The sequence below is a fragment of the Excalfactoria chinensis genome, chromosome Z (genome assembly GCF_039878825.1).
Source record: "Excalfactoria chinensis isolate bCotChi1 chromosome Z, bCotChi1.hap2, whole genome shotgun sequence".
Taxonomy (NCBI): domain Eukaryota; kingdom Metazoa; phylum Chordata; class Aves; order Galliformes; family Phasianidae; genus Excalfactoria; species Excalfactoria chinensis.
Window position 1 is genome coordinate 62263519 of NC_092857.1, and position 26686 is coordinate 62290204.

General features: G+C 41.1%; 1 protein-coding gene across 1 annotated transcript in view; it reads left to right on the forward strand.

Moving 5' to 3' along the window:
- DGKQ (diacylglycerol kinase theta) overlaps positions 1-26686 on the forward strand; it is a 70058-nt gene that overhangs the window by 7763 nt on the left and 35609 nt on the right. The window contains 6 exon segments of the mRNA XM_072359435.1: positions 9437-9516; positions 15447-15546; positions 18859-18944; positions 19700-19825; positions 21139-21292; positions 24062-24130. Coding sequence (XP_072215536.1) covers positions 9437-9516; positions 15447-15546; positions 18859-18944; positions 19700-19825; positions 21139-21292; positions 24062-24130 — 615 coding nt within the window.

Sequence of the window (26686 nt, forward strand, 5' to 3'; positions counted from 1 at the left end):
CTGTTGACTGGCATGGCTGCAGTTTCTCTTTTAGTGGTGATGAAAAACCCATGCCTCCTTTTCCCAGCGTCAGCTGAGCCCATCAGACCTTCCCAGCACAATCCTTGGCCAGAGCAGGCAAGAAAGTAGGAGGTAGAGTCCTGTGATGTTAAAAATACCCTTCAAAACAGTTATGTGTACTCATGTCTGTGCTAGTTATGGCCCGCCTTGTTCTAATCCTTTTAACTTCTTCTTGTCCCAGAGTAATTCCTCCTTTGGTGAGTGTGTTCAGATTTCATGAAAGTATTGTGTTTTTCATCCCAGTGCTGTTGTTCAGGAGGAGCAAGAAGATTATTTAAGAAGTAAATCCTTCTCTTCCTTCCCCTGGTACTTAATGATTGCTTATTCGGTTATAGTTGTTAAGTAATTTTGCTGAAATGTAACCCGATTTTATTTTATTTTTTAATAAATAAAGCATTGTGGGAAGCTGCAGAAATCTTTCAGTATGTTTTGGTAATATATGTGTAGAAATTAACCACTGATACTGTTACGTAATAAATGAAGAGCCAGTGCCAAAGCGTGCTCCAGAACGTGTCCTGCAAGGTCTGATTCAATGAGAAGTGAACACAACAGAGCAGAAACAACAACAAGAAACAGAATAAACAGAATCTTGAGGCCAGTTGGCCCCTCTTTAAGAATGATTTTAATTCCTGAGGGGTTGATTTCTGATTTACTTATTTTTTTGTGAACTGAGCTGTGGCTCTCTGAAAGGTATGATGTACTTCTGGGCGGTGTATATAACATCTCGACATTGCAGCTCTCTGTTCTCCACTTAGATGGCAATGTTCAGCTTCTGTGAATTACATATGAACTTAAATCGTGTGAAGGCGACTGTTCCTTAAATTCGAGACAAGTGCAGTCCCAGGTCTCACGGGTGATTCAGGAGGAGCTGAAATGCACACACTTTCTTAACAGGAATCTTGTTAAAATGCCTGCGATTCGTAATAACATCAAGGATGGCAATTCAAAAAAGGTGGCATTGAGTTTGGAAGCCTTTCTGTAAATAGTGCCTTGTGAATGTTTTGTTTTCCCCCTCTCATCTGGCCTTACGTGAATGAATCTATTTTCTAGCCCTTATCAGTACCCACATAATAACCACATTAAAGGAAGTATTGAGTGTACTTACCCAGCTGGCACAGGAGCCTGTTTCTTTGCGTATATGTGTAAAAATGGTTTCTAGATCCATTTTTTGTTTGTATTTCATAGTTCTATGCACTTTTGTCTGTGATGCACTTTGGAAATAGAGCCCTATAGGAATGAGAGGTGGGGTTGCCACGGCAACTGTTCTTTTTCTTTCCTCCTTTGTCATTATAAAGTGTTGAGATGTGCTAGGTAATACTGAAATTACCCACATTAAAAGAGTAAGAGCACTGACCTTGGGTTGCAAATAATAATAATTTCACCTGCGTTTAAGATATAATTGTTGCTTCTGCTAAAATTAGAAGTGTGCAATGGAGGTGCTGTTGTAGTTAGCATTACCAGTGGTTTTTATCCTACTCTTTTCATGTTGTTTTGTTGGTGGTGTTGTTTTTTTTTTTTAATTGCATCTTCACATTCTGTGCTTGCTTTCTAAGCCATGGTTATCTGCACCTGCTAGGGACCATAGCCCTCCTGCATTCTGGCTGTCTTGCTGAGAGGATGAGGCTTATTTCACATGATTATTTTTCTTTTCTTGCTTCATTCAAAGACTTCAGTGTGTTGTGGAGGGAAATCTTGCTTTTTTTTTTTTCCACTGAGAAAAACTCATTCTGGATTGTTGTGCATGCGATGCACATGCGCTGTGCATCAGTGCCCCTTGCGATGTGCCCTGTGGCTGCAGGGCTGCACTGAGACCTTTCTGCATGTTGCAGTGTTCAGAACATCTCCACATCTTGGTGTTTTGCGAGGGATCCCAGGCAGTTGTTTTTCAATACCATAGTTTACTTCCAAGGTGACACCATGGCGTGCACAGCCCTACCATGCCTTAAATTCAGTTACTTTCTGCTCTGTTCGCTTAACTCAAATTCTGCTTTTTAAGACCTGTTTGTGTGATTCTGTTATTTTTCCATTCCTAGCTTGGAGATGTTTTGGCTGGAATTATGCATAAAATTGCAGGAGCATTAACAGGACTGTTTTTTTTCCTATTTTGTAGGGGACCTCAGTGTTATCTACCTGAGTTTTCAGCAGGTATTTACTGGAGTGTGACACTGACACTGTGGAGTGTGAAAGTAATGCAGGGAACCGTGTACTCTACATGTATATGAGTGCTGGAAACTTACAATATTTATACTGGCACCATAATTGTGATGAAGATTTAGTTAAAAGGATGCTTACAGTATATGTCATATTGTTCCAGTGGAGTTGCTTAAAACTTGAAGGCTGGGGTACAACTGCCTTGTGCTTCTTACTGTGTTGTTTTCCTCTCTATTCTGAGCTCTTTGTTTTGACCAGTAACTGTGAGTCAGCTGGAGAAGGATATTAAACAATTGACAAAGTTTCTCTTTGTAAAGCATTACCCTAAAATCCAAGAAGCTGTTGCACATAACTGCTGCAGAGTGCCAAGTGCCGTGTTCTCAGTGTTTATGACTCTGGTGTGCATATCCTACAGATTGGCCAAGCCTTCCTCATCACTGTCCTGTTCTTAACCATTGCATGTTCCTCTCCTCCTGATTTTCCACTTTGGTTACAGGTACTGCAGAGCTGCCACTTCCCTTCTACAGGGAAGAGGAAGGACCTTTCTTGATAGGAATGTAGCTGGTGGGCTGCTGGGATTTCTGCTGACTGTGTTTACAGCTTAGGAAAGCCTCCTGACCAGGTGGAAATGGCATCTTTTGCCACCAGTGTAGCTTGCTTGTGTTGGTGTTATTGGCTGTCCAGAGCATGCAGCTCTGATGGAGCAGAGCACATGGTATCAGTGTCTCTCTTACATTTGCAGCTGTAGGCATTCTGGTTCTGCTTGCACAGTGGAATTTTGGAGGCCTGCTTTGGTTGAAGTCAGGAAATGGAGAGCTGTGAGGATGAAGGATGCGTAGCTGACAGGCGGAGGCCTTGTAGTTCATCTGTCAGTTCAGGCTTACTGTACCAGGCAAGATGGAGAAACAGAGTAGGGTTTGTTGTTAGATCCTGGAGTGTTTGCAGCTGACTGATGAGAGCCAGAGAAAGGTCACTGATGTAGCACAGAGGCTTCGTAAGGTTGCCATAACGCAAGCAAGCCTGCTGTAACCAAATCGGTGTTGTTTTGATCGACAGTTCACGTGTATCACTGAATTCATTTAACTGCTTTGTTATGCAGTGGCTTGTCTTGTTTTTGCTTGACTTGTTGCCATGTTATTTCCGAACAGCAAATCTGACGTACAAATGGATAGGAATTCAAATGTGCTGCCTTGAAATTGCAGAGCTCGGGTGTTACAAAAGCATTTCTTTTGTATTTGTACCTATTTATAGAGCTTGCTGTCATGTAGACAGTTTTGGAAACGTAAAATACCACAAGATTCCCACTGTGCGGGCAGAAAATGCATTTGACTAGATAGGGCATATGCTCGTAGCTCTGTTTAAAGCCAAGGCAGGCATGACTGATTAGTTGGTAAGACAAAGAGAATCTCGGAAAGGATGAAATAAGTGTATAAGTGATGTGTAAGATGCTCATTAAAAGCCAAGAAAATCAAAATAGGTGTCTTGTTTTCGTGTAGGTTTTCAGAGGAAGAGAATCCTTGGTGTGGTCTAACTGAGCTGTAGGTCCCATAGCTCCTCACTGCTGTGGGAGAAGGGGGATACTTTTAAAACTTGACTTCTTAAAGGTTTTTTTTATTCCTCCAGTGACGGCTTCTTGGTGGCATTAACAAGCATTGCACAACAGACTTCTAAGCTTATCCCAGGTTGTGTTTTGCCTAAGAGAGTGCACCAGTATTGCATACAGGTCTTTGCACGTTCCTGCTGAAATGAGAAATAAGCTGGCAAGACCTATGGTTGCATCCAGCATTCCTTTCAGTGAATAGTCGCAGTATTCAGACTGGCCTGTGGTCACAATCCTGAAGAGAAAAGCTCAATGTGTCTTTGTGGGCAAGCTGTTACAATGAAAAAGGAGCTCGTAGTTGTGTAACAAGTACAAAATTTAATCCTGCTAACTTCCTCTGGAAAGAGAGTGATGCTTTCGAGTTACTCACCTAAACAGCAAAATCCAGGAGCAAGCGCTCCTGTTTGTACAGGCTGTCTGATACCAGTCTGTTTCACTTGTTAAAGAATGTAAAATAAGATACATATATATATATATTATATATATATAATCTCCTCAGAGCTATTGTCTTCTAATTATCAGTGGATCTCTGGATCCTGCTGAGCAGAACAGCCAGTTTGCAGGACCCAGGACCACTGAAGGGTGAGTGGAAAAGCCCCTGGATAACCTGTGGTTTTGGCCTGTGTCATGCCAGGAACAAACTCTGTAAGAGCTGGAAAGGAGGAGGAAATGGCCTACCTGATCTTGACCAAAATAAAACTGTGTTTGGATTAAGAGTGGCTTGGCCTCAGTTGTCTTGGTGCTTGTATGCCCTTTAGGTCTCACCAGTCCGTTGTTTGAAAGGCAGAGACTGAGTTGGTTTGCGTAACGTCTTTGTAGCTCTAGTTTACTCCATGGCTTTGCTGAGCAGTCTTTTCTCTTGAGACGAGAGAGGTAAGAATAACCATCTGAAAGACCAGGGATGATTTCCCACTTTGTGTTTTCTGCTACGCATTCTGCTTTGTCAGAATCTGCCCAAGATAAGTCCTTTGGAACTGTCAAAATCACTACCACCCAGCCTCACTGACATACCTACCATAAAAAGAGCTAGGTAAGGAGAATAAGTGGTTCTTCAGGGCTTCAGTGTGTAGAGGAAGAACTGCTGCACGTGTGTTGTGATAGGGAGAATGAAGCACTGGGCTCCTAACAGCAGCACTTCTGAGGATGTGGAGTGGGCTGTCTACAGTCTCTCCTGGGTGGATTTTTATAGCAGGTTTTGCTGACACTTGTTGGGAATGGAGCACGGGCTGAGCCCCTGAGTCATTTTTCTGTAAAAGATTAGTGTGTTATCTCCATGCATTCAGACCTGTTATGACTCATCTTGTGCAGGAGGACACGTGTTTCGGTAGGTATCACTGTAACACCTGCTGTTGGACAAAAGTTGTCCACAATTTAAACTAGTAGAAGCATCTTTTTTTTCCTTTAATCCTGCACATTTTCCACATGTTCCAGAAAATGTAAGCAGCGTTTCCCAGTCTACCCAAAGGCTGTGGAACCATCACAGAGGTGAAACTGTAGGACCAGGCAGAGTGCTGTAGTGTGAGTCAGTTGTTTGCTGTAAGCACAACCTGTTCTTTGTCTCACTTATCTGAACATCTGACTAGAAGATAGATGTAACCAGGGTACTGCAGATGGGAAGGACCTCTCTGGAGCTGAAGGCTGGCACTGGGGATGTGTGAAATGCTGAAATAAAGCAACATGCGCTGCAGGCCTGCTTGTAGGTGGTAAAGGCAAACAGTGAACGTGACTCTTAAAGATGTCAGACAATGCATCCTATAAGCCCTCTGAAACAGTTTTCTTCCAAGGCCTAAATTTACCAGGATGCCCCAGAGAATTATCTCTTTTCATTTAGTTTTATTTATATTCACAGTAATGAGTTGAGTATGGGCTTTAATGCCTTGTGCTTAAATTTTTCTGGAAATGAGAAACGTATTGTGTGCTGATAGCTAAGGAAACAATCCTGAGCTTCTAGCCCGTTTGTGGCTAAGCTAATGTTTGTTTTAAGGACAAGAATAAGCCATTGAGTTAACTAGGTCACTCAGTAACCATCTGTAAGCATTGCTAAGAGTTTGGAAGGAACTTTGGTGCAGAGTTAGGACTTGCTCAGCTAAGCTCAGTGAAAACTAGTGAGCTTATGGCACTTGTGCAGAGTGAAAGAGAACTATTTGTCTGTACTGAGGAGCTGTGTTGCCACTTCATGATGGGAAACAAGCCCTCCCGATGCTGTCCCTGTGACAGGCAGCTGGCCAAGGCATCGTGGTGTTTTTCAGGAGTTAATGGCATTTGCTGTGGGTCTCTTGTGTGTTCGGGGCATGCGTATAGAGAGCTCCCTGCAGCAGGAAGGTGCTGCTGCCTTCAGATGCATGAGGTCTCTGTCAGTCCTTAGCCTGACCTGTCATGTGCAACAAGAAGGGTGATGGCTCCTGTGTGATTAGGGGACCTGCAAAACCCGTGGCTCAAACCAGACAGGAGCACACAGCAAGAGGGACCTGCTGAAAAAGAAGAGTGCATTACCAATTACTGATGCTTGTGATGTGAATTTGGGACAAAAGTGTGCAGGAGCAGACTGCCGGGATGAGTCCAAACTGCAGTCTAGGACCTGTTAGGGTAAGCCCTGCTTCAGCAAAGTTATGGAGGGTGTGACTGGTGGGGGAATTGAAATTTACTTTGGTTGTGCTCTTGTTAAGCTCAAACCGTGTGCCTGCTGAAATGAGAGGAATGCTCTTGGGTACAAATGCATGTGTGAGTTGGGCCAGAGAGCCTTGTGTTAAACTTATAACGCTCCCAGGAGAGGAGCCAGTGCACTTTGGTCTTTGTATTGACTTTCCTTGGTCCTATCTGGGGAGCAATTTGGTATCTCTACTTATAGAGCAACAAGTGCTAAACATTTTCATATTTAGCAAATGCAAAACCAGATTCTTATAAATAAAACTATCGAAGTTAAAAAAGGAAAGACTATTAAGTTTGTTATTCATACGTGTTATTTATAAAAGGTCACACTACTCTGAATTATGTTAAACATCTCAAAACCTTCTAGGATTCTGCTCTAAACTGTGCTCTGTTCACAAGTGGGAGAAGATGGGGTGTTGAATATGGCATTTTACATGATCCTCACTGGGCCTTCGCTTGCATAGAGCACACTGATGCATTGCTGGAGTCTATACAGGACAAAACAGACCTCTTTCCTCATCCCACTTTTGAAACCTGCCATGAATTCTGACAGGAGAACAGGAAGGGAAAAAAGGCTGTGTGACAAAGTGCAGCATTTTAGAGGTTTCAGCTGCCTTTGCTGTTCTAGCTGGAGTTACACTGCAGTGCTCTGGTCCTGTGCCCTGCCATCCAGGGCAGGGGAGAAATGTTTTGTTTCCTTGCAGTGTTTGCTGGAAAGCTTTATGTCCTGCCTCATTGCCGTACACTGCCCTTTTCTGTGGTGCCCACGGGGCCACCTGGCATCTTGCTGTCCATTGCAAACATGTAGTTTATCATGTGGTTGAAGTCTCCAGTTCCTGGACAGAAGAGAATGGAGCAACAAGGACAAGCTGTCAGATGTGATTGCTGAACCTGGATATAGTGAGGTGCTCAGAGCAGTAGCTCATTAACCCTCTTCCTATAGAATACCCTCTTTGTTTCCTTTTAAATGTTTTTTCCCCTCAAAACTTTGTTCCTTCTACCTTGATTTCCCTTACTAGGCCTTCATTTTTTTACTTCCCTAAGCTCACCCCTTTGTTACCTCTTTGTTGATTCTTTCTGATCCCTATCTGTACCATTGAGCCAGGAGTACCGTCAACCATAGAGACAGATGTGACACTTACAGCAGCCAACAACAGGTTTTATCTCTTCTCTTCCCACTCTACTTTTCATTACTACGTAGGTCACAGTCTTGAGCTGCCAATGATGAATGTCTGAGCGCAGCAGTGACTTGCAGTGTAATTTTTTTTCCTGACTTGAAGACTAAAGAAAAGCAAATATCAGCCTACTAAGCACATTAGAATGTGAAAGGGGTCATTCTGGTCTTTGTGCCATCAAAAGGACAGGTTATTTGCATGGACTGGCAGTAAACCATGTAAATAAGCGAACACGAATTAAGATTGTTGTGTTGGCCTGTGAGGAAAAGGTGGAGGACTCTAAAGCCATCACTGCTTGGCTTTAGTTCCTGGTTAGTGTGAGGTTGTGGTGACCTGCGGAGCAGCCCTCAGACTCACAAGAGTCAGAATGCAAGGTAGGTTATTTAAGGTATATACACCAGCACACTTGGGGGCTTGTGCCACCCCAATTGCACAACTGGTGTCTCTCAAGCAGTCATATTTATACCACACAAAATGCACACTCATGATTCCACAAAAGCAGGTATTGCTCTAGGCTGTGGGTTGTCCTATGCTAACTAATTCCTTGAATGTTTTCTTGCTTTTCATTTCTTGGACATGTACAGTGTATAGTCAAGTCAGTTGGAATGACTTTTTCTTTATGCTGATTGATCCAGTTTCTTATCTGAAGGTTTCAGGTCTGGAATTCCAGGAGCTTCTTCCTTTGCAATGTGCTATTGATAAGCGAAAGCCTTGCCCCCATTCTACCAAACTCCCCCAAGTCCTGCCTATTTCTGCTGAGCTACACCCCAAACTCTGCCTCTGAAGTAAGGGTTCCTCCCTTCTTTAATTCCTATGGAATTCAAGCAAGACTCCCCCCCCCTGCAGTACACGTAGAGGGGGCCTCCTTGTACAACCCCCCTGTACAGGAATCATCCTAGGGTTTCTACCTTTACTCACGGGCATGAATAAAAGAATCCTTTGGTTTCCTGTGCATACCACAGTATCATGTAAATCCATTCTATGGAGCTAGGGAAGATACCATCCCCATGAGAAATGGTACTGCAGATGCCATTTTGGTAAAAAAAAAACTGTTTAGAACCACAGAGTCATTTGAGTTGGAAAGGACTTTTACAGGTTATCTAGTCCAACTGCCCTGCAATGAGGAGGGACATCTACAGCCCCATCAGGTGCTCAGAGTCCAGCCTGACCTTGTCTCCAGGGACAAGACACTTAGTAAAGCGTTGGTGGAATTTTAAACCTGTTGCTGCCAAAGTAGTAATAGGAGTGGTAGTAGTAATAGTTTATAAGAAGAAACTCTTGTGTTTCAAAGCTGTACATAAAACTGGTGACTTTTGTCTCTTTCATCCACTGTGCTGTGTTCCAGAGCTGTGTTTCCTCCCATGTATTCCTGACACATGCACTTTCTTTTAGTAGAGTTTGCTCTCAAGCATGTCCTTCTAGTTTGGCCGCTTCAAAGAGCTATTTTAGGCTGTCGGCTGCTTAAAATCTCTCCTGAAAACTAAAAAGTCATTTTGGTGGTTATGGAGAGAATGGGAGGGAAGGAGCTGCTGCTGGCCTGTGATGAATTTGTATGAGCTCTCTTGTTTTTTATCATCAGCATCTTGGTAGCGAAACTGGTTGGAGTTCATGCGCCGTGAGAGATGTGACAGTTGTGTACGTACTCATAGCTAATGGAGAGCAAATGTGACTAGAATGATTTGTTCCCATTGTGTTCCACCACACGTGATATTTGTTTGTTTGTTTTCCTATTTGTTCGTGTTTCACCACAAATATCCCTTCCTTGTGAGAGACTTAATCACTGTTCTCTTTCGATTTCCAGTTTGCAACTTCATGTCCCATGAGAAGTGCCTCAAGAATGTCAACATACCTTGTTCATGTATTGCTCCCAGCCTTGTAAGGGTGAGTAAGCACACACTGTTATGTCTCTTTTTTGTCATAAGGGCACAAATTTATCACTAAGTAGTATGTGAAGTACGGTTGTGGCTTGCTGATGTTGTAATGATTGAATCAATTGTGTTAGTCATCACTGAAGCTTTTACTGCTGCTTAGAGGCAAAGTCTGACATTTCCTTGAAAACTTCCCTGCTGCAGGCGGCTGTAGACAGTCTGTCTTTGAAGAGCAATTATGTGCATTCTTTAACTACTACTAGACATTTAAAATTGTGTCATTACCTGGAAATCTCTCAGTAATGGCGTGGGGTGACTGATGGATATCAGTGCTCTCAGGAAACCGTAACGTGTGTATCATACTTAAAGAACTCAGTGTAACTCACTTCTTTTCTTGTTTACAGTAAGTGCATCTTACTGGGAAAATGCTAATTTTCTCTGCCTAGTGAAGGGGCAGTGTTTGGCTTCTGTTGATCATTGATCTTAAGAATTTGCATGCTTATTGTGCCTAGAGAATAAAGTCTTTGCATTAAAAGCACAGGATTTTAGAGTCAAATCAGGGCTTCACTAAATGGTAAGAGTTCACATGGATTTATTTTGGTTAGTAATAAAATCTTGGCTTTTTAGATGCACTGTGACTTTTTCTCCCACACAACTTTGTAAGAATTGCTTGTGAAAAAGGGACTGAAAGATAATAATATTGTCAGCTGTAAGAGTCTAAAATGTCACCACCTGGAAAAGGGGTGATGGAAAGAGTAGAGGGGAAGAAGCAGGTGAGAACCTTCCTGTACAAGTTGAGAAACGTTACAAGTATAGTAAGGAGCCATGATCAAACGTCAAATGCAGCATTATAAAATAGAAATGCGTAAGTTGGGAATGTTACAGACCTCCCTGACTAAAATCAGAGTTATGAGATATTCATTGTGTGGATCTGTGATCTGGTGAAGGGAAGCTGTATTCCCTTCTTTGTACACAGAAAAGCTTTACGGATTTCTTTGCATTGTGGAAACCTGGTTAGGGGATGGAAGGTTTAAAACAGCACGTAACTGGAGGTTACAGGAAGTTAGCCAGTCATTTGTATTTAATGTGCTTTGTCTTAGATGTTAATGCACTTCAGCCTTTGCTACGCACTTCATCTTCCCCACACATTTTCATTTTGAGAAGTATAATTTAGATTGGCAAAAAGAGAGGAGGCTGATACACAGAACGTTGCCAGTGAAATAATGAGAAGTGCTGCTGTCAGTCTTACACAATAAAGGGATGTGCAGATAGTGAGAAATGCTATTGCTAAGAATTAGCATCTATTACTGTTTCAGTGTGCTGGCAGTCATTGTAGCATGGGAAAAGGAATGGTGACTCAGACTGTGCAGGGATCTTTGCAGGAGTGGTACATAGCCAACTGAGGAGCATTTCTTTTTTCCATAGGCATTTAGACACTTGTGATTGCTTCTTTTGTGAATTTGCTGTAAATTTTAGTTCTTCAAAATAACATTTGTTCTAAGGGTGCCCTTAGAGACGTGCCATGTCTGCATCCAACCCCATATCCTTCTTGATGAATCCACTCTTCAGGCTGCCTAAAGGAGCTTTTTTCTACTCTGTTGTTAATCCTTCTCACCTGCACGTGCTGTTCCAGATTGGATCCAGGTCACGATGTTTTGAAATGAAATGTCACAGATCAGTCTTCTGAACGCATTTGTGTTTTCATGGTTTGCCAGGGATGTGAGTTGTTTCGCTGGTGAGATCTCTGCAACTCCTTCAAGTTCAGACACTTCTCCCTGTGTCCTCACAGGTATTTGCCTACCCTGAGGCATTTGTTAGGAAAGAAATATCTGAACGAAAGACAAAATGACAATGAAAACAAAAGCTTGAGAGGGTGTAAAATATGAAGTTTCCTTTGTTAGGTTGGAATGAGTTGCAAATTTGTGGCCTCTTAAATTTACCATACAAATGTGTTGTATGGGGTGTTTTGTATATTACTATACTTCAAAGTAAAATGGAAATGATAGTATAATAAAAGTAGTTCTAATGAAATGAAGCATTTGTGATGTTTGTTTCTCCTGGAATATGTTGATGCATTGCTGCAGAACCCAGTTTGGGAGAATCATTACAGTAGTTGGAGGTGTTACAAGTTCTGCCTGGGGAAAGTGTGTCAGGGAATGCTTGGTAAACATGTTCACTGCTTTCCATATCAGACTGTTGTACAAGACAGGCTGAAATGCAGTGTTTGTAATTAAGCTGGTTGGCGTACTGTTGTTAAGACTCATCTTAATTGTTGTGTGTTTGGCCTGCGTCTGACTGTGGACTTAATGCCCCACTTATCTTGTATGTAAGTGCTTTTGGAAGAAGTGGGGGAGGAGTTAGATCTGTAACATGAAATTAAAGACAAAAAATGAATGCTTAATAATTTGCTTATGCTATATGAAAAATAATTGCATGGAGAAATTTGTTTTCTTCTTTATTCTTTTGTTCCACTGCTGTGAAAGGACTTTGTTAGTTATGTGTGTGCTTTCTCACCTGTTCTTCTGTGCTTCTCCTACCTGCTGTAGGAGACCTGCTTTATTTAGCAGGTGGATTAGACTCAATGATCTCTACTGCTGTTCTGTGGTTCAGGGATTCTGTTTCTACCATAGCAATGGTTGGACTCCAGACTGATCTGATTTTGTCAGGGAGCTTCTTGGACATCCCCAACTACCTTCTGCAAGCAGGTCTGACCGCCAGGTCTTCAACACTTGGTCCATAGCTGCATTGTGATTCAAATGCAGCTGCACAGAGCATGCCAGCCACATGCCATAATTTAGCAGCCGAATAAGGTGTAAAATTGTCTGCTGGTTAATGGAATCATGGAATCACTCAGGTTAGAAAAGACCTTAAAGATCATCAAGTCCAACCTTGACCTAACCATACTACCCCAACTGTAATAACCCTCCGCTAAATCATGACCCTGAGCACCACATCCAAATGGTTTTTAAACACATCCAGGGATGGCGACTCAGCCACCTCCCTGGGGGCCTATTCCAGCACTTAACAACCCTATCTGTAAAGAAGTTTTTCCTGATATCCAACCTAAAACGTATCCTGGCACAACTTGAGGCCATTTCCCCTCGTCCTGTCACCCTGTCATGGAATGTTACTGAGTTTGTTTCTGCTAATTCATGATGTTGATCTTGATAGGAGTTAGTTTCCACTGTAGCAATAAAAGGAAGGAGTGATGGTTCTTTGCATATCAGCTTCTCTTTCCAGTATAAGGAAAGCTAGTACAAACAACTCATAATTGCAGCGCAAAGCTCTTACATGGATCTTACTTCATAATAGAAGTACAACAGGTTCCTGATTTGAAATGTAATTTAGTTTGCTGTGCAGTTCCCACCCTTTGGAGTCCTTGAGAGTTAATTTGTGTATGGGTAGCTAAGGTCTGGTGTTCTATCATGGACATCTGTAGCATGAAGAAATGGTTTCTGGATGTAGTGAGGCTACGTGTGGATATGTGCTTTATTCCCTTGCATTAGCACCAATTAATGTTTTGGTAACTAATTCTGTGTATTTAAATTACTTTTCTCTCCTGTTCTACAGTAAGTTTTGTTTCAGTTGGTATTCTTAAGTCTAAGCTTTAGATTTCTGTAGAATCAGACTTCATTGCTGGCTGATACAAACTGTTATAGAAGTGCCTAGCACTGATGCTTTGGATTTCTTACCAGGTGGCAGCAAAAAGCGTCGGGACTGGGAACATCCTGTACATCAGTGCAAGGTCATCCTGGAGATTATGCTGGAGCGTTAGCATTATATTTTCTGTTGATGGATTTCTGATCAATACTGTGAGGGCACCTAGATGTCACTCAGTGGTACTGTTAGTAGAAATTTTCTGTATCTTTCTCAGGAAATTGGTTTTAGCGGTTTGCCTAGAGTAATTTAAGGAGCTGAATTGAAGAAGAAGTTTCAGTTCTCATCAATTATTCACTTTCTTTCTGTAAGCCTCCGTCCATGTCTGTAGTTTGCTGCGCTTGTACAGGTGAATGTGAGTTAATGAATGATAGATAACATTTTGTATGGTGACATGGTGCCTCACCGGCTTTCCTTGTCTTAAGAGTTGGGTATTGTTTATATGTAGGGTGCTTGGATCTTCTTCAACGTAATGTAATGAGCTGATAGGAAAAAGCAGCGTGTGATTGATCAGCTGGCACATTGTGTTGTACTGGCTCTTTTCCATGTTTTTTTTTCCATCATCCCATCCCCTTTTCCAGCAGGCTCTGCAGTAGTTTTATACATATAATGTCTAGGGCAAATTAGAGGGAGCAGTCATAATAAACAAAGCTTTTTTGACTTGTTTCTTAAAGCAAGAAGTGGAAGGAAACTATTCTCTTTTTCTTTTTTCCGCCCCAAGCTCCAATCAGTGTTTCTTTTCTTTTGGGCGCTGATTCGAGTCTTCAGAGGAACATCACCAGGGCCAGAATAGAATTTAGGCTGCAGAATTTAGACTTGTCTCCTTCCCTTTGCCCTTCTGGGTAAGTGTGTCCAGGCTCTAGAGAAGTTTGTCTCCTGTCAAAGTTCGTTCTTGCAGGCTTTCCCAAAATAAACACTGCTTTGTGCAAAACTGTTTTGATCTGCAGTGTCCTTCTTCTTCAGATAACTTCTCTTGCTTATTTAACACAGTGGCAGTAAGGAAAAGCCTGCATTTCTGTGCTGGCTGTAAGATAAAATAGCCAGACTGAAGGCAGGGGAAGATTTAAATTTCAAATGCTGATTGTTGAAAGGATTGCAAGTCCACTCTGGGTGTCCAAAGCACGTTACTGGGCTAACAAAGGTCTCTTAATTTGCCTCTTGATTAAACTTCCACAATATTCTTTTCCTCTCAGGTTACATCTGGCAGAGTTTTATCGTGCTGATTTCACTGTGCATGCTCAAAGTACAGGGTTATTTAGCATAATTGCCTGCACTTCCAGGGACAGAAATGCAAGTGGGAATCAAGCCTTTGTAAGTTGTAGGGACATTTTAGGTCCCCAAACTCTGTTTCAGGATCTGTCAGATTTATTGCTAGTTTTTCACAGGAAAACTGGCAAGAGCCAGGAAATAAATGGGGTATGTTTGTCAGGAAGGGCTTCAGGGTTACAAAATACAAGATTAAGAATCTGAAAAGTTACTGACCTAAATCATGGCACAAACTTAAGGAAGTTGTTTGGCTTCTGACATCTTAAAGATGCAGCTACGCTTCTCTCTTACAACGTAGATGTCAGTTTTGACAAAGGTATGCATCTTGTAGGGTCTCTGGAACAGGTATAAAGCTCAGGTGCATTCCTTCATAGAATCACAGAATGCTTTTTGGACACATTCACCTTTTAGAAACTGTCTTGAATGTGTCTTTGGGATATTTTGTCTGAGGATATGTGTGTATGCAGTTGTGATTGTTTAATGGTCTTTGATTCACTGTGGGTCGGAGAGGCCTTAAAGGTCATTTAGTTCCAGTCCTGCTGCCATGGGCAGGGATGCCATGTTAGTGTTCATTTTTCTTCTTTCTTTCATTATCGTTTTCTGCCTTCCACCTCGCACTGATTCTGTAGCTTCCAGTCTTTGATATGGACTGTGGCACTAAAAGTGTCTTTAGGGTATTTTGTCTGTGTGCAGCAATCACTCTTTAATGGTCTTTGATTCAATTAAGAGTACTTAAGAGGTCAGGTGAGGTTTCAGGTAAGTTGTTTGAACACAAAGGAAGTCTATGGCATTCATGGCACTGTGAATCATCAGGACTGGCACCTAAAGCTACATTCATTTATTTACATATTTAAATGTAGATGTATGTAGATGGTTGTACATATAATTTTTGTTCTCAGTTTTACTTAAGTACACATTATATTTGCTACCCCATTTTGCACAAAGGAAGAGCTTCTGTCAGCTATAAATACTGTTCTGAAAGCTGCAGTCGATGATGGGTCATGTGTTCTTCTTTGACAGGTTCCAGTTGCACACTGTTTTGGGCCTCCAGGGCATTACAAAAGAAAGTTCTGCACAGTGTGCAGGAAGTCACTGGAGTCACCTGCCTTTCGATGCGAAGGTAATTTAAAATGCTCAGTTTGTGTAGCCATCCAGTAATTTGTATGTCGTCCAGTGATGTATGCTTTGCATACCCTGCTTGTGTGTGTACGTATACATACGTATGTACATACATGTGTGTACACATATATATATATATATAATCATAATGCCTTTACTGTGTTTTTCAGATTTTGTTATCCATTCGTTGGCAATGGAAATGCGTACATTAAATTTAAGGCACCACAAACCTGTAGTGTTGATGATGTGATTCTGTGATTCTATGTGATTTCAGGATATGCTGATTTGAAACATATGTTGGCACAAGTACTTCACTGATTTTGATGGGAGGCAACTCCTTAATTCTCCTTTGACACTCCTGTCACAAACTTCTCTTGATCTTAATCAGGTTGATGTTGTGAGGTTGAATAGAATGTGGTGTTTTAAATGAATACTAGCTGTGAACTGTTTTTTTCTTTTGGCTTTGTTTCGTTTTTTGGGGGATTGTTGTTATTGTTTTTAGGATTGAAAGCCTCCTGGGGTGGATTTGGGATGGTTTCAGGATGGGTCTTGTGCTGCAGATACTGTCTTATTTGATGCAGTCACTTAGGCGTAACTGTAGGGAAAATGTTTCTTCTTGATCCAAGAATGTAGACTTCAAATGATGCAGTGTTTTGGGTTTTTCGTTTTTTTGGTTTGGGTTATTTTGCTTCTGCTTTTATATGGTGAATTCCATCACAAATCTAAAATTTGTTCTACTGACGAAGTGGAATCTGTCACTTAATACAATTACCACGTGAGCTGGCTGCCTTGGTGGGATGATCAAGGAGCAGCAGATACCACAGAGTCTTTTCCCATGGCGTATCATCATTAGCCTTTGAAACTGGTGTGGGACATGACATAAACCAAGAATTGGAAAAGAAAATTTTCTCCTGTTTGTGTCTTAACATTTGGAAATAGCTTTAGCTTAGTGATCTGTTCTAATGCAAGCTTTCTAAATTTTACCTTCATCTTCTTAAGATCTTAGTTATATTATATTGCCTTTGTACCTGTTGCAAGTGAATATGTTTTTTTTTTTCAGAGGTTTCCATGAAATATGTGAAATCCCATTGCAGTTAGTTAATACAAATGTGTAGGCACTTTTTAGAGTCCATTGAAGATTCTGAATGATGTTCTGTGGATTCAGTGGATTGTTCTTGTTTTGCTTGGTGTGATTTTGCTGTTCCACGTTCTGACTACCAATAGCTCTGCAATTTTTGTCTCCTTGGCTTCTCAAAAATGTAGCTCAACTGAGATTAATCACATGTACCAAAAAGAAATGATCCTTCCCTTCCTCTCCAAAAGTGCTTCTAGAATTTGCTTTAGAAATCAGCTTTCAAATAGGAATGTAGATGTTAGACTTGCTTCCTTTTTTGATGATTCGTAATGGCTGTGTGTACAAGCCTGCTGTTGTTTATGATCTGCTCTGATGCTTAGGTTTGAAGAATTTGTCTTGGGAAACTTGGCTTAACTATGACAGAAAGTGCTGAACAAATGAACTAAACAAATGTCTGACGTAGCTGGATGCACTTTCAAAGCAATTGACATAGGTTGCATTAAGCTCTCCATGTCTTGCAATATCTTTTTTTTTTTGCTTTGTGTTGTTTTGTTAAAGGAAAGTTATCAGACAAATACTGCTCACCGTGTCTGTGTGATAGGGCATCTCTTTTCAGAAGCAAGCACATAGGTATCTTAGCTCCTGACAAGAATGGATACCAAATACTCTTTTTTCTTGCTTAAGAAGTGTATGAGCCAGTCTCTACTGACAATTACTAATTGCTGTGGATAGCTGTTCGTGCTGTAGAATGCACTAAAAACTCTTCAGCTCGGGCTCAGGATGCTGGCTGTTCCGTTTCATTTTCTTTCCAAGAAGGAATGGAAATAGAGGAGGAAAAGAGAGACTAACACAAACGTTTGTTAACATTGGTCGCTTTGTAGTAGTTTATTTTTAAACATCAGTCAGGAACAGTAAATTTTTACTTAATGAATGGGTCTTATTTATTTTTTGAGGAGCGTGGGTAGTATTTTAAAGCTTGTCCTGTCAAGGTTGTATTTCTGAAATGCATTCACAGCACTTCCATGATAAAGCTGAACAGAAAACCTTCTTCTTTGACGTAAAGAACAGAATGGGTTATGGAAGTGCTGCTAAAGATAGAACTGGTAGGGTGTTGATTCGAATCAGTCTTTACATGTGAGCAACCTTATCTTTCCCATCAGTGGGATTGCTGCCTAAGGGTTCAACTCCTGTGGCACTTCTGCCCCTCATATGCACGCGTTTTCTTTCTAGCTGTGAGTGGAGGTTGGAGGGAGCTCTTTCAAAGTAGGTATTACACTTTAGGAAGTTGAACACTGTTTTCAGAATGCTTTCTGGTAGCAGAGATAACATTCACAGTTCTGCCTTTTCAGTCTTTGGGTTACACTCTTCAGACTATTGCAGCATGCTTGGATCAGTCAACTGTTTTACAGGGGGAAAATTACATTTGGAGAGTCTTGACTCCTACCTCTTACTTTTGTTTACTGGACCAAGAAGCTGGATGCCTTCCCAGAGCACTTGTGTAGAGAAGTCTTTATAAAGCAGCTAGAGATATATCTTTTTCATACATCTGTGTGTCTTCTGTAGAGAAGTACCATAGCTTAGACAGGTCTCTAGGATGAACGTACCTGTTTGTTCTGGTTGAGTTTAAAATTCAGTGCTCAGTGTGTCATCCAGTGATGAAGAGGTTTTATTTCCTGAGCCAATGAGGCATTCAGGCTGTTGTACTCTACCCAGGAAGGAAGATACCTCGTGTGTTGGGGTTCCATTGGGTTTTGGAAGGGTTTGGAGCACACTTTCAGGTATATAATATACATTAGGCTCAACACTTGGTGTTCAGATGCAGAACTTTCTGTTCCTGCTTCTAACATTGAGTTCTTTGGATTTGATTAAATCAGAGTGGAATTCAGCATGATAAAAAAAAAGCATGATAGCATGCAGCTTTCCCCATAAAAAGGTGATACAAAGCTATAATAAGCCAAACAGTTGTTACAAATTCAGCTTGCTGTATGGAAGAAAAAGGGCAAGTAGTAGATCTAAGCAAAGTTATCTCAGCCTTTCCTCGTATTTGCTGCATTAACACAAAGGAAGTGGAGCAACACTCAAGGTAGTGCTGGTAATCTTTTATTGCCTACCATAGCTGAACAGAAAAGAGCATGAAGGGATGAAAATGTGTTGCAGGAAGGTACTGGAGGAGGAACAGAGGAGCTGCGGGAACCAAGGGATTCTGACTTAGAGATTTTCTTGTTTTCATCTTTTCAGTCTGTGAGCTGCACGTCCACACAGATTGCATCCTGTTTGCTTGCAGCGACTGCCGGCAGTGTCACCAGGATGGGCACCAGGACCACGTAAGTGTCAGTTTGCCTGATGCAGAAAGTGCTCGCACATTTTCACTGCAAAAATAAGGGTTAGAGGTGTAGGAGACAAAAGTCCTGACGGCTTGGTTTGTTGTTTTCTGGGTTGTTCTTTACTTTGCACAGGCTGACAGATTACAAAGCTCTTTTGCAGCCCTGTCTCTAGACAAAGACTTCTGGCTATGGAATGTGCTGCAGATAGTGAGATGAACTTAGATTCTCAAGGTTTACAGAACTCTTGCTGGAAAGTCTGTGCACTGTGTACAGTGTCCTAATTAAAAGCTGTAACCAGTATGTGGTGTCTTTCTAAGTGCTTACATTGTGGAAGCTGGAATGAAATTATGTTTTTCCTGTAGAGTAGGCTGTTCCCATTACGACATTCCTGTCTTCCTGCAGTCCGTCAGAGATGAGACTTCCTGACTTCCCACTGTCTAGTGTGTGCACAGCACTGCTCTTACAGGACTTATGTTTTAGTCTTTAAGAGTGTTTCTTTTCGGTGGACTGCAAATACAAAGCAGCATATAGTAAATGTTTGGTAGTTTGGTAAGTTCTTTCTATGATTCAAGATATAATACAAGATTGTTGAGGGTCTTATTTTTAGTAAAAACAACAACAACAACAACAACAACAACAACAAATGCTCCAGATTGTTTTCTTAGGGCTTTTTGAATTACTCGTTTTAAATTAGTTTGAAGATGTTTCTATAGCTGTTGTCAGATGCAATGCTAATCTGTGATGTTTTCTACCAGGACACTTACCATCACCACTGGAGGGAGGGAAACCTTCCTTCAGGAGCTCGTTGTGAAGTCTGCAAAAAAACCTGTGGCTCTTCCGAGGTGCTGTCTGGCATGAGATGTGAATGGTGTGGCATCCTGGTATGTTGTGCTGTTGGCCATATTTGTGGGAACCAGATATATTGTCGTATATAGAAAATGTGTGCGTATATTGAATGCTTTTGTGTGTCTGTGTTTGTGTGTGTATGTATCAGTTGGTGCCATGCCTGCCCATAGCAGGGGAATTTAAGCTAGATGGTCCTTAAGGTTCCTTCCAACCTGTTTATGAAGTAGGAAGAAAACATTTTGTTCTTTGTTTCTCGTTAGCCACTAAAATGAGCAGTTTGCAAAGTCAAACTTCACGTATGAGCAGTGGAGTTAAAATTGAACGGAGCCTAACTTATGCTTACAGATTTCAGCTTGTAAGCCTGCAGTTAATTCTGATGCACAAAAGCTGAAGGTCTTTTAGTTCACATGTGTTACAAAAGGTCAAAGAGTTACGTTCCAATATTCACATTCCTCTGCCAGTGCTGAACAGTCCTAACCTGGAATTTCATTTTTAAGTAGTGAATAAATACCAGGTTCTGTCTTTTTTTCCCTTCCAAATGACTGACAGTTCCTGTGCAGGACAACTTTGTCCTTCAGTATCTTTCATGAATGCCAGTCTGCTGTGTAGATCAGAATTAGTCCCTCAACTGAATACTACCTTTTGTTTAAAGATAATTGCAGTGTAAGCTAGTACCAGGTGCAGGTGGGAACCAAGATATGCATCTGGTGGACTAAATCAATCTGTCGCATAACGCATGGTGAAGCACACAATGTAATAATCATTTAAAATGAAAGCTTGATGCTTTGCCATATTTCAGGTATTGTTTGAATTGTTTATTTGCTTATTTATTTTAAAAGCAGTGATTTTGTATTTGGAATCCGATTCATGATTTCTCAGGTGGCAGGAGCTGTCTGCAAACAGCCTCACAAATGTGACATGCGGCACGGCCGCAGTTACAGAGCATGCATATTCAGCAGTAGCGGAGGGTCTAGGACAATTAAAAAGGCAGAAACAGTAGAGCTCCAAGCATATCTTACCCCAGAATCTTACCTAGTCTTTGCCAGCAAGTTGCTTATATGCTTACACTAATAGCAGGTTACTGCTATTTAAAAGTTCTTCAGTTTAAGCAGCGTGCCTTTCTCACGTAGATTTGTCGTGCTTGCAGTTTCTTCACTGTGAAACTTTAACAGCTTAATGGAACAGATTAAAATCTAGTGTGATAAAACGACTGATGTAAAGAAAATGATTTACAAAAGGTTCATAAACATCCTACCCAAATTTTTGCCGTTGCAGAGCGTATTTTGTTATATGCATGTTTGCTTTCATGGTGTTTCGGAAGATGTTTAACTGATGCTCGTGGTTACAGGCTCATGCTGCTTGCTATGTGGTTGTCACACCAGAATGTACCTTTGGAAGATTAAGGAGTATGATCCTTCCTCCAAGCTGCGTGCAGTTATTTTCTCGCAACTTCAGCAAACTGCACTGTTTTAGAATATCAGAAAACCTGCAAACAGAATCAGGTAAAAGCTTTTCAGTAAACACTTACTGATACACCTGTTCTTTCTTTAGCTTGTGATTTGTAAGAACATTGTTATTTGCCCCTCTTTAAGTGTTTGCCCTTCTGGGACCTGTGTGCTGGAAGTCATGTATTTGTCAGGGTAATGTTCTGCTGCCATCTAGAGTGTGTGTTTGTTTAACAGCTCTTTAGGATCAAGGGAATTCTTTGGAACCACTGAAGTATTTTTTGATTGATATTTTGATTCTGTTTCTGAATACAATATACAAGGCAGGTAAAATACAGTCCTGAAAGTCAGATGTTTACAGCTGCTCTTTTCTCAGCATGGCGGGTTGTTGTTGAGCTTTTTGCTCTGAGCTTCTTCCTAGGATTGCGTTCAGTGTGCTTGTTGGCAGTTATGTGCTGGCATATTCAGAAGGTACAGCAGCAGTGATACTACTGCAGGAGGTACATGACCCTAAGCCTACATAATGTATATGCACTGAAGTGACCTTTAAAAGTGTACAGGGCTAGAGGGAATCTTATGTGGCTTGTTTGTTGATGGACCTGACTTTACTCAGTGAATTACTTTTCTTTTTAATGAATTTGCTTCCTCGCCAGGGGAAGGTGAAGTACAGCACATACTTGGAAGTGGTGCAGTCTGTAATTCTTCCAACTTGATACCAGGAATAAGTAATGCAGATGAGCTCGTTTATACTAGGAAAGTCCTTATGAATCTTGATTTGTGTGTTGTTTGGTATTTGACAAGCTTCCCAAAAGCTTTAGTGAAGGAACATTTATGCTATTAACAAAAGTTAATCAAGAGCCTTTTAAACAGCTTGTTTTGGTATGATGTCTGTGATTTTAAACAAGTTTATCTTTTAAACAGCGGTGTACTCTTTTAGTTTGTCAGATTTAAGCTCTTTTTTTCTTAATTTATAACTCACTTCTAAACAAAACTTGAATGCAGACCATCTTGGGGGGGAGCATCCGAGGTTATAGCTGCTCTTTCTAGTTTCTTCTTCATTATTTTAAATGATGGAAGAGAAAGATTTTCACTTTGGTGTATAGGGTACTTGTTAACCATACCAATTTTATTATACGCATTCAAGTTTATTGTAGTAACAATGTTGTTTGCATTCCTTCAATTAAAGTGTAGGTCGTGTCCTTTGAATCAGAAGAATGCTGTGTCGATCAGCCCTTAGCTGGTGGTCAGGGACGGGCTTGAGGGGAAGGGGAGGTACCATGGTGCCCTTCTACAATAATGCTGTGTGGGTGGATTGATCAGTTGTCAGTATGCCCTCCCTCAGCGACCTCAGTACTTCCATGTTAAAGAAAAAAGTACATTAAAAACAACAACAACAACTCAAAAGCATTACTGTTGTTTATTCTTGACGTCTGTTGAAGCATTAACCAGATGTTCTGTAACTTACTTGGTCTCTACTTCAGGGCTCCTGCTGAGTACACTTCTTCACGTGTTGTAATTCTGCTTCTTGGAAGTATTTCCTCCATCAGGATTCTGATTTCCCTAACACCTTTATTAGTCTGAAGCTCTATCTTAATACTTTTGTGTTTATTTTTCATGTTTTGGTTTGGTTGTGTTTTTTTTTCCCATATTTTATTCCCTGATTTCCTGCGTTCTGCCTCTATGTCTGTTGTTTATAGAATCACAGAATGGCTTTGGCTGGAGTGGACCTCAAGGATCATGTATCTCCAGCCCTCCCGCTGCAGGCAGGGCCACCAACCTCCACATTTCATACCAGACCAGGCTGCCCAGGGCCCCATCCAACCTGACCTTGAACACCTGCAGGGATGGATTGGGGAATCCACAGCCTCTGTGGGCAGCTGTTCCAGCACCTCATCAGTCTCATAGTAAAGAACTTGCCCCTGATACCCAACCTAAATCTTCCCTCCTTCAACTCAAAGCCATTTCCCCTTGTCCTGCTATTTTCTGCCCTTTCAAAGAGTTCACAAAGTTAATCTGACTTGCAGACCAATCAGGACTGGCTGAGAATTTCAGCTGGTGGTAGTATGAAAACCAGGATAGCATCAGTACATTGGGTTGGCTTTTGTGGCAATGCTGCTTCCCTTAGAGAAGAAAAATATATCACTATTTGGATTTACACCAGTTTCCTTTAATGGACTGGAGTGTTGGGAATGATAACGCAGTCAGGATGTTATCTTTGTAGAATCAAATTTAAATGTTAGTAGGCTTTCTTATGGTCTTTTTAAAGTATTGAATGTGTGATTGTGCAGGCTGTGTTATAATGGGAGATGTTATCTTCCAGCTTCTGCTGAGGGAGGTGAGCTGCTTTCAAAGTCCGCTTCTGGAGCGCAGTAGTTTCTCACTTCATGTCTGCAAATTTGTTTTTCCACTTATGGAAATTACTTATATAATATCCGTGCTTTTGACTGGCAAGCTGCTACTACGGCTCCTGCACTGATTTGACAAAAGGTGAAACTTATTTGTGGAATTACTGTATGTGATTTGGTATTAGGCAGATGTCACAGTCTGAGAAAGGGATGAAACGCACTGATGGCAGTATCAGAGCTAACAGTGGAAGGGCTTCACATATGCTGTCAATGTAGTTACACAACAATGCAACGGGTAATGTTTTATTAACACTTTGTATAATATGGATCTTTATTCTAAAATAGCCAGAAGAAAACAAGCTTCTTTCTTCTGACTGGACTCTTTTGTGTCAGTCATCTATGGAAACCTGAAGCAGCAACTACTTTTATTTACCTAGTTCAGATAAAAGAGTCCTCCCTTAAAATATTCCTTTTTTCACAGATGAAGGGGATGATGTTGATGGGTCAACACAGGGACCAGCAAAAGATGTCCAAATTTCAACAGATTCAAGTAAGTAGAGTTGCAGTACGTGGTAAATATTCATTTGTTCTAGGATTTAATTCATTTAATCTTAATTTATTTTATAGCCATTCTGCTAGTGCCAGGAATCAGTTTGAGGTCCAGCACACATCCAGGGTTCTTATCATCTCATCTCTGCTTTCCACTGGCAGATTACCAGAAGCGATTCATTACCCCATCAAATCAGCCACGAAATTTAGCTTTCCTGAATTTCCTTTCTGCTCTTCAGTAATTCAGCACACAATTACTTCTGAAAAGAACATGCGACATAAATCCCAACTAGCCATTTCACTCAGCGTGGTAACCAACTAAAGGCAGGAAAATAATTTATAGGATGGACATCGTGTCTTTTCAAAACTTCTTCCTTTGAGATAGCTGGATCTGGATCTTATTAAGATGCTGGGTGCATTTATAGCTTTGATCAAGCATGCTATAGTAGAAATGAATGTGTTCCTCTGTAGCAGGATTGAGCCAGGCTGGCAACTTCCAAAGCATTTTGTAAGTGCATTAATTCTCATGTTTTCTGGGCTTTGTGTATTAGTCAAACCTTTGCTTTTCAGATGTTGACGCCAGCCATGATTTAAGGGGCATCCCAGTCCCTGTATTGTTACCAGTAAGCAGAAAAGCATGATACTTGATACCTGATGTAGCTGCCTGGGTTGCTGTAGAAACAGAAATTCAAAATAGGATTCTTATTATTTTTTAATTATTTTATTTTTGTTCGTTTGTTTAAAGCTCTTTCAACAAAAAGTCTTTAGATTAATACTAGACGAAAATTTGGATTAGTGGCTTGCAATCTGCTTTGTTACTTCGCTCTCATAGTAGGATAATTGATAATATGTTAAGTCAATCACGAAACTTAGGTACTGAAACCAAAGGCATAAGAAGGTCAGAACAACCATCCTTCACTTTGAGATGATAGATATTAAAGATCTGCTGAAAAAAAATTACAAACAGGTTTGAAAATGGACTCAGTTCTCATTCCTGGGAGCATGGGCCTCCTCCTGAGAGTTTGTCTATGTGGTGAACAAACATGTAACTCGAGAACTGAATGTTACAGTAATAGAAAGATTAACGTGATGTGAATGCTCTTTCTGGTGCAGTTACTTGCATTACATGGAAACAAGAGCTCACCCCAGAATATATGCTTGATTAAGCTGCACCTGTAGCTGGGATTAGGGGTGGGATTAAAAGTGCTCCTCAGGGGTACTTTTCAGAAGTGTGCAACACCTGTCCTGTCTGAGGTGGGATGTTGAATTTGATTTGAACCAGAGCAGATCTTCTTGGTTTCCACAGCACACAGTGCATTGGTCCCAGCTAAGTTGCTACCACAGATGTGTCCTCTCAAGCTCGAGACGCCTGAGGCAGCTTTAAGCTCGTTCACCTTATATCATGGTAGTATGAAGACACAGTGGGGGCAGTGGCTTGTTTTATACATGCAACAAATTGACCCCAGAGGAGCCGCCTCAATAGCTCCTGAAATGAAAAACGAGTCATTGCAGACTCTTACGTTTGTGTCAATGTGCAGGGATCTGGGAATGTGGAAGGACATCAGATTCTGCTTGCCAGTAATCAATAAAACACTGAGAGCACTTGAATTCTACATAGTAAGGCCTCAGCAGCTTTTATTTACTTTAAAGCTTAGCCATTATAGGTAGTGCTTGATTGATGATGTTTCTCCACGTCCTCTACTTTTTTTCTCAAAAAAGCTTATGTTTGATGGTACTTTGAGAGGCATTAACTAGCAAGCTGAAATGCTGTACAGGATGTGAAAACTTCTTCCACAAGTTAATCTGCATTTGAAGATGTTTTTGAGGTACTGGCTTGAATGCTGGAAAAGGCTGTAAGAGTTGATTTCCTTTCCTCGGCTGTAACTGCTTGGAAAAGAAAAGCAAGTCTTCTGAAAAATCACATGCTGCATTTGTTTTGTTTCCCTTTTCCTCTGCAGTGCTTTTCTTTCTTTCTTCTTCCCTCCAGCCCTCTTTGTCTGCCTTTCTGACACTTGATATGGACTGCTACTGTTCTCACTTCTGAGCTGTGTGCTCAGGTTTTTTTTGTAAGCTGTCCATCACTAGCATCTCCCAGTTCCCCTCTCTCCCCAGGAGCAACCTTTACTCCCCAGCTTTGCTGCCTGTTTGGTTTGGTTCTCTCTGAGTCACCCGGTCCCTCTCTTGCTCTATGAATGTTTTCCTCTCACCCTTGATGTCTCCTACCAGCTGGTGGTCAAAACATTTACTACTGTAGGTATTTTTTTAGGGAGGTCAAGCATTTTTCCTAGACATACTTTCTGAAAATTTAAGGAGTTTTTCTGGCAAGTATCTTTAAGAGGGAATATTGTAGGATCTCCCTGTGTCATCATTACCAGAAGGGTGTGGAAAGAATATAGCTGATGTTATTACCAGTCTTAAGGGTCCTTGTGACGAGACTTGTCAGCAGATCTCATTGCTGCTTCTCCCTCTTTTTTCTTTGCTTTCTTTTTTTTTTTCTTATCTGTTTTCTGTGTGTCAGAACCATTTGATAGTGTTCTAAAGTGGCACGTAACATTCT